The 20,883-nt window shown below is 30.1% G+C and overlaps 1 protein-coding gene across 2 annotated transcripts in view; it reads right to left on the bottom strand.

Annotated features, from left to right (window-relative positions):
• The window catches only part of LOC106692638 (glutamate receptor ionotropic, NMDA 3A), a 553,673-nt gene that overhangs the window by 61,645 nt on the left and 471,145 nt on the right, over positions 1-20,883 (bottom strand). For both annotated transcript variants that reach the window (XM_067053147.1, XM_067053148.1), the window contains exons 14-15: positions 16,530-16,737; positions 1,214-1,347 (exon numbers count right to left, since the gene is read on the bottom strand). In XM_067053147.1, coding sequence (XP_066909248.1) covers positions 1,214-1,347; positions 16,530-16,737 — 342 coding nt within the window. The remainder of the gene's footprint in view (positions 1-1,213; positions 1,348-16,529; positions 16,738-20,883) is intronic.

Below are 20,883 nucleotides of genomic sequence, written 5' to 3'. Positions count from 1 at the left end.
TTTATTTTAGTATGTATGAGATCATTCATCACTATTACCTATTGCCCACAACTGTGTGGCAGATTGTAATATCTATCAGTAAATAAATCTATCAAGATAAAACAAAAAAAAAATATCACTTAGGTTTTTTCTAATATTTCAAGTTCAATCATTTTTTTTATTATTTACATTTTTTTCTATTAAATTTTCTAAATAAAACTAAATCTAAAGGGATTAAATTAGCTGTATTATATCATCCGGAGAGGGTGGCTCAGTCGTAAGGACCCGGGTTCGAACCCACCTCGGACAGATAATTGTTTATTCTGTTATTGAAGCCGTAAGTCAACACTGAGGGTTCAAAGAATCACCTAGCCTCATAAAATGGGTAACCTTGATTGGGGTAAAATCTGGCGCGAACAAGAACATATCACCTTGTACAACCGTTGTGTTTCTTGTACTTTGTACAGAGTTCCGTGCTCTTGTTACTTCTTTTCAAGTTAACACTTCATTAAAAATAATAATATAGCACATTTCCGATAAAATTAGTGAACGTTACCAGCATAACAACCAAGAAGCTATGAATACTCAAATAAACATCAGAACTGACACAACGTACCCATCTACATCAAAGTCCATCTCTTAAACGTATATCTTTCAGCTCAGTAATAATAATTTTTCTAAAAATGTTATTTTTCCAGATTCCAAGGTTTAACTCCAAGAAACTCCACGTCAACTTTCTTCAGGACAAACCTTATATCTAAGTTATTTTCTTCTTCCTTCAACGAAAAAGGTTAAAGTTCACATTTCATAAAATGTTGAAGTAAGAGTTTCTTAATGTTTATATTTTATTTTCATTTTATTGCGTAATTATTTTTATTTTGAGAGGGTACTTCTTTAAGGCAATGACTTATTTTTGAAAAGGGGGTTATCATTATTTTTAAAACCAATTCAGTTTCTAAATATACTAACCTCAATCAAGTTAAAATAGATTTTAGATAGAGAGAGAGATATGAGTATTGTTTTTTTAAAATTTCATTCTTTTAATCACGTTGAATTTTGAAGGCAGTAAATTTTGTTTTAAATATTTCTTCCTATATTAAAAGGTTTTCCAACATTTAATCCTATGAATGTATACAAACAGATAGTTCGAAACAAACGAAGTGTCTCCTTCAGACAGAAAATAATGAAAAATTACACTGTTGAAAACAGCGTATCATAAACAGTTACTACTTACTTTAACATCTGAACGCCAACAGAAATATCTGGAACTTTTATTCTCCTCATATGCTCCCATAGCATTCTGTTGGCTCTTTGGACATAATAATCCGTAGCTGATCCTTGCGGTGCAGCAACTCTTTGGGATAATAGCTGAAAGTAAAATTGAACTATTGTTAATAGTAATCGGAAAATTAATTTTAATGAAAAAATACCATAAAATTCAAAACAATTTTTCATGTATATATAGGAAGATGATCAGGGTTGCGGTCAAAGGAGAAAGAAAAATAGATTACAACTATTTATTTTCCGACGTTTCACCCCTCTTTGCAGGGCTTCATCAGGGCTTTTCAAAGCAAACGTGTGAACAGCTATCTGTGACCATCTTCCTATATATCAATTTTTACGGTCAACTATATATACATATATACAATTTTTCATGTAATTTCACAGGAAGATTTAAAAAAAAAATGAAAATAAATATATTTACAGGAATTATTTATTATACAGGTTTTATTATAAAAATGATGACACTGAACTGTTTAAAAATAAAATATATAAGAATTAAATGAAGTAAGAAGTCTTATGTTTTAGTTAACGTTTTTTTTTAAATATTTAAATTAACTGCTAAAAAAAAACTGGATTATTATGGATGTATAATTGTAGCATCAGATAAATAAATACTTCAAACTACAGCCATTTTCCAAAACGATAAAATATTTTACGTCTAAGTATGGTAATAAATCCTGACATCAAAAGATCACAATTCTAGTCCATAGGAAAAAATAATGAACCGGGCACTATTGTCAATTGGAACATTTACAGAGTAGAACTAGAAGTACATGAAAGAGAATGATTTTTGGGAATCACGTTAAAAAAAAGTAAAGAAGCTTCTATGTTAGAGAAAGACGTTTCGAACAACATTTTACTGACATCAGATTCCTTATTTCGTTTAAAGATTTTCATAAAGATGCGGTTAGAAACCTTAACATAGCTATCAAACACCAGCTAAAGCGCAGAAGAGATTAATTCCGATCAAGAATCTTGTGTTTTCTAAGTTTTTTCTTTTTTAAAAAAAGTACTTCCGTAAAACAAAAATTAATTAAATTTCTTCAACTATTTGGATTTTATTCTATAAATTAAAAAATAGTTAAATTAAAAACAAGTTTCTCCGTTTAAACTCGGTAATTTTAAGTTTTTTTCCGTTTCAATATTCAATAAAATTCTGGATAGTCCATCAGAATTTTTTTTTTATTCTATACCAACATATGTAAAATCTTGTATCGTTTTGGAAAAGGGCTCAAATAATGCTGTACCTTTACAATATTTATTTATCTATTTAATGCTACAATAATACATTCATAATAATCCAGTGATTTTAGCAGTTAGTTTAAACAATATTTTTTGATGCACCTAAATCCAGCTATTTTAATTATTAATTCTGGTTTGTCTTTTATCAGAGAATAATATTTGTTTTTTCATAAAAAATGTTTGAGGTTAATAAACTTCCAATTGAATGTAATTTATATTAAATTATCATATTATAGTACAACATTTCGGGATCACTGTCCCATATTCATGTACTTTAAACCTCATAATTTGAATTTCATATAGGAAATATTTGTTTTGTTTTTTTATACTTATGTTATTCTTTTGGTACGCATAGCTAGAATAAAATTTCTTATGTTCTATCATTGATGCCTACCTAATGTTGAAAACAAAATTTCAATTTTCCTGGATAATTTTACATTATTTATCAATTGCTTTCAGAAAATTAGATAAAAGTGAAGTTATAGATAAAAGAAGGTAGATGTACAGACTAACATGAGCTTGTTTATCATAAAGTCTCGCTTTCCATACCCATGCATTTCGTTTAGTACAGAAAGAATAATCGTAAGTCACAACTTTGCATTGATGAAATATGAATCAATAAATTATATATTTTTTTGAATTGAACATGTCAAGTACCAATGTAATATTCAAAAAATTAGTCCTCCATGGGCATCATAATCGATTGAAAATTGAATATTACGAATCGTCTGAGTATTACATATACTCGGAAATCGATTTGATAATAACGCTGAGTTAAAATAAGGATATATATATATTTTTTTTTTTTTTTCGGTTGTCCCTTGTAGATCTTTGTCCCCTCTGAACCAGCTTTCTTACGCCCGCGTAACTTGGGCTGGTGCAAACCATTTTTCTGCATCTTTTTGACGTGACAACGTCTTATAAATCATTTTGCGGGATGCCATGTTAGAAAAAGTGTCCCGTAACGGAAATTGACTTCGTTTAACATATGGATATTATATCATATGTATAAAAATTAATTAATGTATAACCAAGCAAAAATAAATATCTGAATTCAATATGTGAACTGGTTTATTATTTCAAATATATAACATTGGATTGATTTTAATTTATATTTATGTAATATTAGCATAGAGTATACGTTGTCACGGAAATATGTCGCCTCGGCGCGAAGCGCCGAGGCCTACACGGGCACGGTTTTTGGCATCTTTGTTGATTCTGTATAGCCATCTTGTTTTTCTGGTGGCCTCCTATGTGGTCTCTTTCCTACAATACTGGCCTTTATTGTTGTGTAAAGGTGTTCTGATGGATTGCTTCAAGCCACATGTCCCGCCCATCTTAACCTCTTTGCCTTCGTATCATGAGATATTGATTTACCAATCTCTGCAAGCAGCTCATTGTTAGTTCTCCTCCTCCATGTGTTAAGGATCTGATTTCAGATCGCTTCTGTAATTGTGCGTAGGACTTTTCCGTTTAAATTTAAGCTAATTTAAAACTTTCTAGAGTCCTTTTTTTTTTTAACCTCTTTGATATCCTTATTTATGAGCAAATGCAATATGCATACATTAAAATTATTCTTTTTTTTCCGCATGACATTTTAAGAAAGGTTTGCAGGGTCCGCAAAAGGCGGGTTTACAGTCATAGCATAATAGCCGGGGGACTTACAAAGAATGGGACCATTCCGGCTGATGGTGGTGATTTTTTAATTGGGAGGTAATTATATTAAATTCTGTAGGTTTATCTATATGTTTATATTTGGATTGAATGTTTCTTCTTTTTATAGGTAGAGTTTTATGTATTTCTTCTATGGTAGTTTTGTATAGAGCTTAGGTCCAACTAGTATCTATGAGAACAGGCTTTATCATGACAATGTGCACACCTAGTTTCTCATTTTTAGACATTTTTCAAGATTTCATTATTCTTGACACAGAGAAGAAGGCTCTGTTCGCGCTTTATACACTCTGGTCTATCTCAGTCTGTTGATCATTTATTGATGTTATACACGGAACTCCCCTGAAAGAAATTTTATTATACAAAAGGCACTGCATGCTTTTGTGCTGCTCTTTGTTGGCCGAGTAGACCAACAGCCACTACTTTGGCTTTATTTGACCGTTTATTTTTCTACTCTCAATCTCTTCAACAACCACATTCAGGAAACTGCTAGCCCTCCGAGTGGCGGAGAGGAATAAGCAAACAAGAGAAGAACCATGACTATTATCTAACATTCATCTCACAACGAACGCTGCAAGAAAAATGTAATTTATATATCTCAGTATGTTAATAGTTTATAGACCACCCATGTAAATGGCAATAGTTTTAAATATAATTTTGTCTAATTATACAAAATAATGATAATAAATAAAGTCCGAAACCAGTTTAATGAATATAAATTATTGCGAGCTCTGGCTTTAACCCAAACTGTAGTCATTAAACAGATGTTATGGAGGGGCCGAGGTATGTACTGGATATTTCGGTTTACTATCATATATTTTGTTTTATCGTTATTTCCTTACAAGTCGATTTCCTCTGCTTCTCTTGATAGAGTTTTTGCGGGTCTTTCCAGGTCATTATGGTAAATAAAGAAATATATATGTAGAAAATAAAAACAGTAGTTAAGTAAAAAATCCTATGATTTATCTTTCCCATAACTATTTCGCGGAGGTGGAAAAATACTCCATTAAGGTCATTTTTTGTTCTGATTGTGAACAAAATAACATATAAAATACAATACAACATTTGAAACGATATTATTGTTATTTTTTTCTAAAATATTGATAAAGACAGATACGCGAAAAATTTGCTGATAAGAAGCGATATTTAAGTAAGATTGCTGAACTTCCTTATGACCAACTTGTCTTGAATTTTTTTTTTTTTTTGCAAAACCATATATCCCCACTCCATGTTTCAAAGACTTCCAGAAAATTAATCAAAATTTTTTTTTATACAGAATACTAAAATTTCAAGGCGTTTGAACCTCTTGCAAGATGAAAAAGGTAGAGATCAAAAGTTTATTTTGTCTGTGGAAGAAACGATGTATTTAATTAGTCATTTCTATTATTCTATAGAAGAATTAAGAATAAAAGTAGGTTCCATATTTAATATTTGATGAAAAATAAAATAAAATAAATATTTCTTGATGAGCTCAATACATCATCTAAGAGGAGTTCAAATCGACAAACAAACAATTCTTTGAATTGAGAAGAGGGAAGACGAAAAACAGTATGGGATATGCCTGCCATCTCATATTCATTGTTAAGTGTTCTCATTAACATTGATAAAGAGCTAATCCTCGTTGACATCTAATTTATATCTCAAAGCCGCTTTAGTGCCTTAAGCACTCTCAATGCTTCATGATTCATTTTACAATTCCCTGCGGAATTTGAAATTCTAATTTAATGTCCAAAGGTATCCATTTGACGAATATCCCTTAAAACTTAAGAAATAGTTAGTCTCTTGTGTTGTTGAAATTTTGGTATAAAGGGTGCTGCAAAAGAAAAATTCTAGTGAAGATTATTGCACCAAAAATATTACCTTCCTATCTCAATATCTTGAGAATAACCACGAGGTTTTACAAGAAAATTACGTTTTTTTTTAATACTAATCCAAATCTTTTCAATATTCCCGGCATTTTCGATGAACTACTTATAAGATAGAAATCAATTTGTAGGAAAATATTCCTTCGTTAGGCGTTTGCAGTAGTGAACATGTTAAAAACCCTTGGGAGTTAATAATCCGGTTTATAAACGACAATTTACAAAATTTAATCCAACTTTATTGATTGAATTTTCACATTAATTTAAAATTAATAATTTTCCAAATATAATTAAATAAAATATTTTTTATGTTGTATGTGAACACATAAATATAAATTATAGCTGAAAATATGATGTTTTATTACTTTATCCCATAGATATCTATTCCTAGTCACAGTAATTCAGCAATCTCACACTCTTTGCACTCATACATCTTGCCATCTTGTAATTGGTCTTCCTATCCATCTTTTATGTTCCATTCTGTAGCAATTTTTGACCATTTTCTCCTACCAAGCCATGACCAGCACAGTTCCATTTCAATTGATGTGCTTCCTATGATAGACTTTTCACTTAAATTGTAGACTATAGTTTTCTAATGCTGATGCGGTCTAATTTTTGATACTCATCATACTTTTTGAAAATTGCAGTCGAGTCCTTGCCGATTTTTCATAATTGTTTTCTGTTACTGACCATGTCTGAGAACCGTATGAAACTACCGGATATAAACATGTTTCTTTTGCCTTTAATCCTCTAATTAGTACATGTAAAGATGTAAAAATGAATAATTACCAGAATACATGGTAGAATCGCACACAAGAGATTTCTGAGTTTCAAAATAAACCTACAAAGTACTGTCTACAAAAATGAACAGTAAAAAGCAATAGCTAAGGAAATCTTATTTGCAGTAAGAGATAATAGAGAATTTCCTAATGTTTCTACATTGTTGGATCAAGGGGGTCGGATAAAATATTTGTCAACATAACATTGTTCCAAGAGTGAAAAAAGATTATTTCACAAGTTTCAGGGAAAGTTGTCGCAAATTGTGAAATGCTATTGCAAAAATCCCATCATTTTAAAAATCTCGGAGTCGATTGGCACTCACACCAAGGATGCACAACTCTAAATGATTTAGATCTCATTATTCGAGATGAAGTTTTCATGATTTCGAAAGATATTCTAAGCATTTTGAATCGAACATCAACTATAATCAATCTAATGAAGGATAAATTATTTTTTTTTAATTAAATAAATTAAAATAATTTACTAGAACACCCATCCTCGAGATTAATGTTAAATAATCGCCTTACAGTCTGATGTACCAATTCCTAAATTGGCTCAATACAAGATGTACATGAATATTCCGCTTTGATTATGATGGTTATGCTGAATTAAATTGGATAGCAAAAACATTACGACAAAGGTTTTCAATACCACAGAAATCAATGGAAAAAATGTTTCAAAATTCTATTCGAAGGCGATTTTATACACCAAAACATAATAAATTAGTAAAAAGTTTATGAATTATTAGTAACTTAGAAATGGGTTTTCAAACATTTTTTTTAATCACAGAAAACAAAATTTTGTGAATTTATTTTGAGAAATCTCACAGGAGCTATTAGTTGTACTGATGTCGATGAGCACTAAAATAGTAGCAATATTCTTATTTGACTAAATAGATTCACAAAGTTGATTTATCATTACTCATTTGAAAAAAAAAATTATATTTTTAAGACAGATCAAGGAGGGCTGGTAAATATTTGTCTATGTGACATCATGCCATATTTTAGAGAATGAAAAGAGATTATTTTATTTGAGAGTCATCATTGAACCAGAATACTTAAACCTATCTACCTGTTCTAATCTTTTTCCTCCTCTACCTATATCACCGAAATTGCTCGCGTTTCTACTGCAAAGCAGATATTTTGCTTTATCCGTATTTATTTCAAGACCGTCTTTTTAGCAGCGATAACTGTTTAGTATGCAAATTTCTTTATAACGATTTCGACCATATACACCTGGACTTACACTTCTTAGAAATACATGGAGGCGCATACTAAAGTTACTAGCTCCGTACTAAAATTTACATCTACGTAGGCGTATTTACATATTTTTCTAGTTTCCTTATTCTCCCCCAATAATACCAAATCATCAGCATACCCAAGCACCGGTATTTTACCACCTAAAATTAAATTTAAGGTCAAACAAAAGAAAAGAAAAATGTCTTTATATCACCGTGGGTGGTTTAATCTGGAACTCAATTTCTTGTAATAAATCTCATGTAGTTATATATATTTAACTATATATATATTTTAAGATAGCTTTTTTTTTTTATTTTTTTAATTTATTTTATTTATTTATTTATTTTTTATTTTAGTATGTATGAGATCATTCATCACTATTACCTATTGCCCACAACTGTGTGGCAGATTGTAATATCTATCAATAAATAAATCTATCAATTAAAAATTAACTATATACCATTCTATTTTTGTGACATTTACTTCCTCCAACAGAATCATTCAAGAAGAGCAGTGAGTGGGACAACGAATCCGAGGTTTATGAACCAATATAAAACGTACCGAAATAACTGATGTTAAAGAAGTTAAAATTACGATTTTTTTTCATTACTTTTTTATTAGTAGAATATTTATAGGATTTAAAATCACATTATATGTTCATTAATTCTATTCTCCTTTTCAAGGGTAAATCTCGCTGACGTTAAGTTAATGGTAGTGTTCGAAGATGAAAATGTACCAGAAAAAAAGAAATATGTATGGACATGAATAAAGTTTTTTTTCTGACTATTTAATATTTGATTTTTATATATGTATATAAAATTATCTTAGTGCATAGGATTGAGATAGGCTTAGAAAACTTATCTCTCAACGTTCTATTTCTTTATTTTTTCTTTGAACGATATTTCAATTGCACATATTATGTTATAAAAAGACCCCATTAATCACATTATGTTTTTAATTTTCTCATTATATAACTATATTCCGTCTTTTTAGGAGCGATAACTATTTAGTATGCAAATTACTTTATAATGATTTCGACCATATACACCTGGACTTACACTTCTAATAAAACATAGAGGCGCATACTAACAAACACAGATAATGGTGGATTAGTATTTTTTTGTCCATATACGCCTTAAATCACTAAATTGAAGTTCTATCAATAAAGCTGTTTCATGTTGTGAATGACCCATTAGGGCGTGGCCCATTAGCCCAAATTGACAGGGAATAGTTGTAGCTAAAAACCTTGAGACAACATATCAACAATACAGAACAACGGAAAGTTTGATCGGTTTATTGTCCTAACTTAGTCAGGAATAATGCTTTTGTTTACTCTTCGGGATAACTTATTGGTCCGATGATTACTCCATTTCCACCTCCCATAAACCTAATAGAAAAGGAGTTGATTTGATTACTTTCGCTTGATTTATTTTATTATAAGTTCTTCTATCAAATTCCATAGCTGCTAAATAAAATAAAAGAATATTACGAAATGTCTATGGCAGAGTTATTTTTCTTTCTTGATAAAAAAAAAATCCATTCCTATTTAACCGATGAATGTTTGTTAATTAATCCTTCATTAGGATTGACAGTTATAAAATTACATGAATGAAGATCTGAGGTAGTACATCTCACATTAAGGCTCGTAAATAGCTGAATATTTATACTTATAACTGACCTATTATTTAGTAGGAATAATACCTATGATATATTGATCAATAGTAAACATTATATTAGCCAGTAGTAAAATAATATTTTCATAATATAAAGGTTGTGAGTTCGAGTCCCCGGCCCTGCCCGGATTTTTTTCAAGCGTTATACAATACTCATTCACAGCTTCACCCCGAATATTTGTGTGGGCCGTTATTCTGTGTGAGTGAGGAACCAATCCCAATACCTGGACTTACACTTCTAATAAAACATAGAGGCGCATACTAACAAACACAGATAATGGTGGATTAGTATTTTTTTGCCCATATACGCCTTAAATCACTAAATTGAAGTTCTATCAATAAAGCTGTTTCATGTTGTGAATGACCCATTAGGGCGTGGCCCAGAATTTATACTACTTTATAAAGGTTTTTATAATGGATTTTGTTCTGTAGGTCTAAAGATTTGGATAAATGAGTGAAAATTTGGGGAATTTTCTTTTTAAGACATTTTAACATTCCTTTTTTAAATTTATTTATTGATACTTAAAACAGTATAAAAATTTATACAACAAATAAATTTGATGTTAGTTATAAAATGGCATGATCTATTGATAGAACTACAATCTACATTTTGACTATCGCAAAAAAGACATCAACAATAAACGAAAAAATCAAACCCCATCTTTACGGGACTTGGTTCCATTTATCACCTGTTTTTCATATACCTCCTTCATATTATTTCGTTTCTAAATACTTGAAGGGGAAATATTTTACTTAGTTCTGGTTCTGTCTAAAGTGAATAAACAAATTATAATCAATTTTACTCTTTATGATTCTTAGTTCTTTAAGCCATCTAATCCATAGCTTTCAAATAAAATGTTACTATTATGTTATTTAGAAATTTTAAAGCTAAACTGGGTTTAATTAATGATATAAGAATACGAAGGGGTATTTATTACTACTTTACAAAATCTAGAGATTACATTATTTTATTCTAGAGATTGTATTATTTTATTTATTTATTTTTCATACACATAGTGTGACTGTTTGTATATTTAAGAGATTTTTTTTTAATTAGAGATTATATTATTTTATTTAATTATTTTTTTCATACACATAGTGTGACTGTTTGTATATTTAAGAGATTTTTTTTTAATTAGAGATTATATTATTTTATTTAATTATTTTTTTCATACACATAGTGTGATTATGTTCATTTTGTTTATTCTTCTGTGTATATATATTCAAAGAGATTTTTTTTTTTATTTTATTTGATTTTAGTATGTATGAGATCATTCATCACTATTACCTATTGCCCACAATTGTGTGGCAGATTGTAATATCTATCAATAAATATGTAAATATTTTTATAAAGTATTTAATAAAAAAAAACTTTACAAAATGATATATCTTTGATTTATAATTTCAATATATTTAATTATTATTATTGGCGCGACAGACCGTGGAGGTCCATGGCAGCGTAAGATGTACTTGGGAAATACCTCGGGAGTTTCTTGACATGGTTTTCATAGGGATTGGTTCGTCACTCACACAGGCTAACGGGCCTCAAAAATGTCCGGGGTGAAGCTGTGAATGAGTATTGTATAACGCTTGAAAAAATCCGGACAGGGGCGGGGACTCGAACTCACAACCTTTATATTATGAAAATATTATTTTACTACTGGTTAATATAATGTTTACTGTTGATCAATATATCATAGGTATTATTCCTACTGAATAATAGGTCAGTTATAAGTATAAATATTCAATTATTTACAAGCCTTAATGTGAGATGTACTACCTCAGATCTTCATTCATGTAATTTTATAACTGTCAATCCTGATGAAGTTTGAATTAACAAACGTTCATCAGTTAAATGGGAATTGATTTTTTTTTTTATCAAGAAAGAAAAATAACTCTGCCATAGACATTTCGTAATATTCTTTTATTTTATTTAGCAGCTATGGAATTTGATAGAACTTATAATAAAATCAATCAAGCGAAAGTAATCAATTCAACTCCTTTTCTATTAGGTTTATGTGAGGTGGAAATGGAGTAATCATCGGACCAATAAGTTATCCCGAAGAGTAAACAAAAGCATTATTCCTGACTAAGTTAGGACAATAAACCGATCAAACTTTCCGTTGTCCGTTCTGTATTGTTGATATGTTGTCTCAAGGTTTTTAGCTACAACTATTCCCTGTCAATTTGGGCTAATGGCCCACGCCCTAACGGGTCATTCACAACATGAAACAGCTTTATTGATAGAGCTTCAATTTTGTGATTTTACGCGTATTTGGACAAAAAAAATACCAATCCACCATTACCCGTGTTTGTTAGTATGCGCCTCCATGTATTTCTAAGAAGTGTAAGCCCAGGAGTATATGGTCGAAATGATTATAAAGTAATTTGCATACTGAACAGGATTAATGGGGTCTTTTTACAACATAATATGTGTTATGGAATTCAACACAGGAGAAATATTGTTCAAGGAAAAAATAAAGAAATGGAACGTTGAAAGATAAGTTTTCTAAGTCTATCTCAATCATATGCATTAAGATTTATTTTAAATATATATATATATATATATATGCGCCTCTTACACTAAGAGTCGAACAGCGCATTAAGGTTTTCGAAATAAACTTATTTCTTAAAATATTCGGACTAAAAAAGGAAGAATTAATGGGAGAATGTAGAGAGCTACACTACGCTGAATTGAGGGAACTGCTCAAGTTATAGCATTGCGGCGTATAAGATGGGCGCCTAAGGTTGTGGGACTTAGTAGCAAACGGTAAAGGTTCATTAAACCTTTAAAATTATTTATTATTCAATATGTTAAAGCGTATTCGAACTCTTATAGATAATGAATTAACATTCAAAAATATTTTTCTGATCTTTTTAAATATTCAAAATAAATGAACTTGTATATTTCAGATGTAGTGCATGGGAGTTCCATGTTAATACTGGAAATAAAATGGACCTGTAATTATTTCAGAGTAGACAAGAATGGAAGGTTTCATGACAGGAGTCAATATTGAGGGGAAGAGAGACTGTCAGGGTAATTAACTGAGGTAGAGAAGGATAGTCGTTTATTTCTAGCTGGTTTGCAGCTAAGTCCTCCGGTCCTCTGTGAATACTTCAGCCAGAGGAGAACAAAACCTTCCTATAGTTACCGGTTGTAAGCCATTTATTAAGTAGAGGGCCTCGGAAGGTAGATTTTTATGTTCAACTCGAGTGCAATTTTAGATTATAATTACTTATTAATATGAAGAAAGGAGAAGTATAAAGTACACAAAAGCCTCATGGCTGGGAACATTAAGTAGTTTAAGAAAATAAGACAACCAGCCTAAACCCTATTTTATTGTGGAGTTTCTAAGTCAGTATTTCCAACACCAGCTAAGAATATATGAAATAGTTGAATAATGCTACAATAACCTGCAAGTTCGTTGCCGACAATATCCATGCATGGTTTAATGTATTATTTTAGTGCTGATTACTTCAAATGAATCATTATTTATTTAATCCAACATTACTCACCGATTCGCAATGCTATAATTCCAGTAGCATTATTCACGTCAGATGCCTGAGGATTCTCCGCCTCTGTCAATTGCCTTCATTGATAAAACGTACTCTTATTTCATATCAGAAATATTAAATTACCATATCTAAGGTTGTCGCAAAGCACGCAACTGATATCTGCAGTAGCGTGTAAATATCACAATTATGAATGAATATACGTCAAAAACAGACTTCTCTTTGCACGACTGTTGCTGGTTAAGAATGATGCTTAGGGTCCATAAGTATGTAAGGAGATAGTATTAGCTCTAGACTATGCCATTCTGAACATATCTATAAGTGAAGTAGTAAACTGGTTTAGATCAAAAATGAAGCTAATAAAGAATTAGGTTACTTTGAGCCTAAAAAAGGTATGGCTTTTTTTTTTTCTTTTTTGGAATATTGGGTGTAATAAACGTTATGAGAAATATATATTTGTTATTATTGATATAAAAAGTTTGATGTAGAGGCAACTACTATATTTTGATTGAAAAACATATCGCAATACATTCTGTTAAAATAATCCCCGTTATTGTTCAAATTTTCTCACCAATTAGTTTTGGAATATTTTTCCAGTAAAGTCTGTCGTTAACAAAAGTTGTCAGCTGTTTCTTGTTGTTTTAGAATTTTTTTTTCAAGTAAATAACCTGTCAGAATGATATCATTCTTTAATATACAGGATTGTGACGATAAGAGACGTTGTTTGTTAAAAAAGAATTATGGTTGTTTCTCCATCTAAAGCTATTTCTGAGTGTAATTGTAACTGATATTTTTCTATTTGTGATCTAGAAGAATATAAAATTTTATTTTGTGGCTTTAATAAAACCTTATAGGTTTCTAATGTTATTTATGGGTCATCATCACTTTTTCTAAGAGGAATTTTATTTATATAAATTGCTTATTCAAGAAAATACTGTAGTACAAGTATAAATTTATTATCTCTGTTTTAAAATATATTATTTTTAAGATAGTCAAAGAACATTCGAGAAAAATATAGCAACAAATTTAAATTAAATGGACAATCAGGCACTGTATCATCTCTGAGATGAAAAAAAGAGGACCCAGAGCCATCCCTTGTACATAAAAAAGGAAACAAATCTTCACGGAAGAACCCAGGGGAAAAATGATGACAGTGTTAAATATATATTTCTTTTTGTGAAACATCTCCCTATTCGTTTCACTAAACAGCGAGGGTGTATTTCATTTCCTTCTGGACGTTGTCTCCCGTTAGTTAAGGAGCTATTGTGGCTGGAGGCCAGTATTTTAAATATCTGGTCTCGTTTAAGTAATGGAAGAGAGAATTTTGTAATACTTGTTTTTAAACTAAATTACTTCTTTTTTTTTCTTTTTTTTTTTACTTCTTGTTATTTAAATAAACAAAACATCATTCTTAGAATGTTAAGTGAATAAGCAAGGTGGTTTGTATCCTGGCGAAATTTATATGACGTTTCTGAGATGTCGTTGATTCATCTAATTTTAATTTTTTTTAAACAAGGGTAATATTTTTTAGGAAAAACAGTTTATTTATCAATTATAATTGAGAATATTATAAAAGATCTAATTTTTAGAAACAACATTTTTAAATAATTAACGATTAAAGATTTCGTTTTTAAAATAACCATATACATTTAGATGTATATACGATAAAAAAAGGAGAAACTGGTGGGGCAATAAATAACTTCAACCTTAGATATTAACATTTTATGCTATGGAGTCAATAGAGAATTATATCAAAAAACGGTTCATGAAGTTCCACTCCCAGTTGATGACAGTTAAAGGAGCAGTGACCTACAACCTGGGAAACCCAACCTCAACCCGAAGACTGAAGCCCAGACTGGTGCAGGACATTCTTTTATAAATTTTTAATAATTATAAAATTAATTCATAGACACACTACCTCTATTTACTTATTATTATTATTCATTTTATTTATTCATTTTTTTTCTCTTTTCTTATCTCTTCCCTTTTTCAAATTAACTTGTTTCTTTTTAGTATTAGAAGGTAATTGTTTATTTTATTTAGGTGTACCAATATCATTATTTTTTGTTATTAATTTTACTTTCCTCTTTTATTAAGTAGGATTATTCTTATCTATTTAGTTTCTTTTTTTTTCTTTTAATAAGAACATTTTATATAGTTAGGGGTGTCATTTGTATGACTATACCCCCTCATAATCAACTGTTAAAACCATATATAATATAAGTTATATCAACCATGTAAGGGCCACCAGGCCGATCTGGTATAAAAAAAAAGAAAATCATTTTATGCAAGGAGAATATTAGTACTATACTTAAAAATATTTAATTTTTAGAAACTGTATTTTTAAATATATGAACAATATATATTTTTGTAATACAATTATATGCACATAACAGGATATTCGTTAAAAAATGGAAAACTACTAACTTCAACCTTATAAATTAATGTCTTATTTATGAGGAAAATTAGTAAAAATACGCATTAGGTGTTGGTTTGTAATAGTACACCTAGTAATTATCATTATAATTACAAAACTGTTTCTTAAATTAAGACTCTAAATGCCATTATCAATATAAGTATGAAAAAATGAAAAAAAAAGAACTTGACTTAAGACAGAACATAATCCATTAGCTATTTTCGAATTATACCTGTTATAATTTTTCAGATAACTATATTGAAATGAAGTAAATGAAAAAAAAATGTAACTCAGTGAATTGCATGTTCATGGCAAAAAATCAAATGTTTGTTTAAACAAGGATTAAACATTTCAGTTAAATAAACTCTCGGATTTTCTTCACGTAATAACGTAGATTTTTTTTTTATTCTATTGCCTGAAGGCAAAATTATCAAGCAAATTTGTTTAAACAAAACTGTAACAAATAGGTTATAAAAAATTATAAATAAATTTACATGGACATTTATATATTTTTGAAACATCCTTAACCAAAAGTAGTGTCCATGTTGAAAATTTAGTAATGGATGTTTTTATAAATAATTTTTTTTTAAATAAATTTTGTAAAATAGTTTACAGTTATATAAATTTCTGTACAGTTAAATTGTGTGTAGTTGTAATGACAAAGGCATAGGCGCACGCGAATTTAAGTTATTATGAAGATTTAAAAAAAAAAAAAGGAATAAATTTTTACTTTTTTAAACGATAGGGATGGCTCTGAGAATGAGGTAGAGTTACGGCATTAATATTTTAAATATATATCGCCGAATAATTTGTATCAACAACAAAATCAGAAAATAATAGATAATACAGAAATAAAATAAATAATACTCACGCTGTTGTCGTTGGGAGTGGCTGTTGCCGAATGGAAGAAGAGGCCAGCTATCAAGGCAGCTATGTTGGCAGTATATGAGGCGACGAAGATAACGGAGAAACCACCCCAGACGTTGATGAGGAACTTGTTCGGCCAGGACTTGGGTGCCTTGAAGGCTACAAGGTGTCCGCATAGCAGCCCCCAGCAGACCCATAAAGCCGAAGACATACTGCACATAAAACAAACCAACAAGGATAGTGGTATCTACAAAGGTTATGTATCAACATTCGTTTTCAGCATGCTGTACACAGCAATATATTTATATATACATGTACATAAAGTTTATACAAATAATACATGTTTATAAAGTTTATGTATATACTTTTATATATTATACAGACATTACACAGGTTGTTTCAGGAAGTAAATTAAATAATTGAAGAGTGTTAGTTTACCAAAAATGGAGTTCACCATTTCCAATCGTTGTGCGATATGCCCGAAATGATTTTTTAAAGAATTAAAAAAAAACAACTTCTTTCTATCATACAACAGATTTCTTAACTCTAATTGAAACTTTCCCACCTTTTGCGAAATCTTCGAATACGTTTAATAAATATGGCTACCAATTTATAAGAAAATACTGCTTCGTTAGGCAATCATTGGAGCCTGAGAAAAGTAGACAAGTAAAAGTGAACAATTTATAAAAATATTAAGAAAAATTTTATGTACACACACCTGTGTATACCTATATACTTGGGGATTCCATAAAAGTTCATTCCATCTGTAAACACAGCTTCGAAAAGCTAATCTAATTCCTAAGAGATTTTGAAATTGAGAGGTGAAAATATATTAGATACCTTCTGCAATACGAGTACCAAGTATATTTGTTCAAGTTCTTCATAATCGTAACTAGGTCCTTTTGTCCAGTAAAATGTACCTCAAGTGGATTAATATCTCAAACGAAATGTTATTAGCTTAAAATAGTTTTTATTGGTTATCTAACAACTTTTGGCATTATCATTAACGGTAAGGGAGCTCATTAGTCTTATTTTTTTTATTTATTGGAAATTAATTAGTTTATCAATAATATAAAACCTACATACTTGAAAATCTAAATTTAGCTGACGAATAAGAGTTATTTTCGTTGTTTATAAAGTCAAGTGGATTTTATTCTATTTTCTACCAACAGGGTAACGTTTTGGCAATATGGGACTACACAACTGCAACTAAACATTGTATATACTTTAATAATTCTCATTAAATCTTCTTGGGTTGTTTCCAGCTTCGGGTGGTTTTCTTGGCAGAGGTTCTGTCCTTCTTCGACCTATAACTTGAAGTGGGCTGAACCTACCGCTGTCTTCCATGCATAAATGAAGTTCTTTTCACTCGCCAATTGTGGAAACTTCTTTTCAGTGAAGATGAAATTCACGGGGTTCTCATCATCCTTGTCTGTATACCCTCCATACCACAAGCCGGTGTGTAGGGGGTATATACTCAGTCCCAGGCTATACAGCTTGGCTCTAAAACCCTAATGTCCCATAAGGAATTGTGAAACCCAATAGTCCAGAAGGACCCATTTCGCGTGCAGCCGAGGTTGTAGAGTATTTTCTAAGAGCTATCTTTCGGCGTCCTCACCAACTGTCGAAGCCACTGTATTTGTATTTGTATTACCTCAGTTGTATCCACCCTGATATCTTGCAACCAAATGTTTTCATCAATCCTTACCCTGATTTTTCGGAAATCTGGTTGAACCTTCTCTCTTAAAATATATTTGGTCACTTCTTCTCTAGGAGGTAGAAGTACCCCCTCTGGGACATTCATGCATAGTCGACGTATATTCTGAGGTGACATGAAGAAAAGCCGTTCTCTGGGACGATACCAGCCAATTTCACTGGTTTTGGAACCAGGTTTTATTAGATTTTGTTGTCTCAAATTTTTTTTAAAAATTAATATTCACTTATGTGTTTGTGATTTATACACGTGCATACAGTTTTTTTTTTCATATATCAATAAAACATCCTAAAAGAGCAGATTGATTAATTATAAGAACTCTCTTCTTAGAATCTTAAATTTAGTTCATTTACCAGAATATACTTATAAAGGGCAATATTTCACTAGGGTACATTTTGCCATCTTAAGCAATTAACCAAGCAATTAAGCAATTAACCCCTAACAATTATTGGTCGTCCGTTTAGGATGCTTTTATTTTATAATTTACTTTTTATGATTTTATGGATAATTGTTTGTAAGCATTAAATTAATAATTTTCTTTTCAGCTCAATTGTTCCTAAAGGGCTCTGTAATTTCGTTTGTAAATTAAGTATCTAGTACTCGCATTCCCTCTTTTAGGTAACTTTCGACTATTTTTTTTAACAGCTCTTTTCTCTAGATTTCTTTTTTACACTTTAGACTTCAAATTCTCTTGCAAAGGATCATAGTGGAGACTAAAAAGGAGAAAAGATTTTGGAAGAACAGATGGAAGAATTGGCATCATACATCAGAACTACTCAAGAATTAGCACAATCACTGATTTATAAACCTGAAAAATATTGAAGCCAGGTAAATTAACATTGATTCAACATAATTTTTTTTTCATTGCAATAAGAGGAAAATGAATGGAAAATCAGCTAGATGAAACTACAGAAAACAGGACATGTTGTGGCCCAACAACCTCTGCAAGTCAATTATTCACAAATTTATAAATTTGTTATCAATTCTGAACTTTCATTATTTTCTAAAAAGTTTATATTTTCAATCGGTAACAGCCATACCGTTCTCGACTGAATCTTATCCACAAGCCTGGCATATTCTGTGCAAAAATTATGAAAATAAGCATGTTCAAGAAAAAATATTTATTAGCTATCTTAATAATATTTTTTCTTACTCCTCTATATCCAAGACTACGCTATCTTTACTAGAATCAGTCTCCAATACTTTATTAAAATGTGGTTGCCAACATTTAATAATTTGATGATAATAATGATGATTCCTCTGGTTTTATTCTCGTTGCATAAGCCCTAATGTTAATTGATTCCGTAACTAGGGAGAAATATGAAACAAAAAATTTTTGGAAAAATCAAAAAATAGTCCAAAAAGAACAAATTGAATAATCAGGGAAATCCTCTTCTTAGAATTATCTTCAATTGATTTAATTTATTAGGATTTAGTTAAAAAGAGTAAGCTTCCACAACGATACTGTTCATTATCCCACGAACCCCTCCAACAATTATTATTGGACATAAATAATAAATGGAATAATAATAAGAAGAAAAAAGGCTAAAACAAAAACTGCCAAAAACTAGTTTTGAGAATACCCCCTCCCCCTTCCAAAAAAAGTAGCTAGCCAAAATTTTTGTTCTAAAATTATGAAAAAATTACAGTTCTAGAAACAAAAGCACTAAAACATAGGAACATTCAGCGGCTACCAGTCGATAGGCGCTGTTGTCTTCATCATGTCAAAATCTCATTTCTCGTATTACTGGCACTTACAGCATTTTCTATTTTCATGCCTCAATTGATTTTTTTTCATATAAATTTTCGAAAATATGATGGGGCTAAAACTTCTAAATAAATAGTAATTCATAAATCATGACATCTTTTAATGAACTACAGAGAAATATTAATGCATCAAAGTTTGCAAAGAAAAACCAAAAATGAAATATCATAACAAATTATCAACTTGTATTCAGTAATCGACGACGAGTCGGTGAATACCAAACAGAATCCTAATATGAAAATAAAAAAAAAAAAACTGTCTAAAATAAAATATGGAAATTGGGCATGGGACTGAATATTAAATGAATGAAAGGGACCGAAACCTTCATATATCGTTAAAAGTTCCCTCATAAAACCTTCATATGAAAGCAATGCCTCATACCAGGATCGAATATAAACCTAAAAACTATTTTCTTCATCTTTCGTATTGGAATAGCGGAAAGTCGCAAGTTCGGGTTATTTTTCTAGATTTGAAAAGTTTGAAGAAGTATGAATTTATGTTATTTTTAGATAGGATTAAATGATCTATGGTCATGAAAACACATTTCCATTTTGTAGGACAGTAATTTATAAAACATATTACTAAAGAAAAAATAATATTAAACTCTGAAGAAAACTAAATTTGTACGTAATATATATTGGCCAGTGAATATAAATCAGGATATATTAGATAAAAAAAGGTTTATTTCTTAAAAAATATAACTGAGAGGTAGGGAAGAGTATTTTTCTTAATGGAAACATAAAGACACATATTCAGAATTACACCGGTCCAAATAGATTTCACAAACCCACGATTTGATATTTTGCCACGACTTCATCAAATTTACATTTGATTAATTTTTTCGTTTCAAAAAGAAATAGAATATAAATCAAAAAAGAA

Source organism: Halyomorpha halys, unplaced genomic scaffold, assembly GCF_000696795.3.
Source record: "Halyomorpha halys isolate HHAL.00 unplaced genomic scaffold, Hhal_1.1 Scaffold64.1, whole genome shotgun sequence".
Classification (NCBI taxonomy): Eukaryota; Metazoa; Arthropoda; class Insecta; order Hemiptera; family Pentatomidae; genus Halyomorpha; species Halyomorpha halys.
This window is presented reverse-complemented; position numbering and strand designations above follow the sequence as displayed.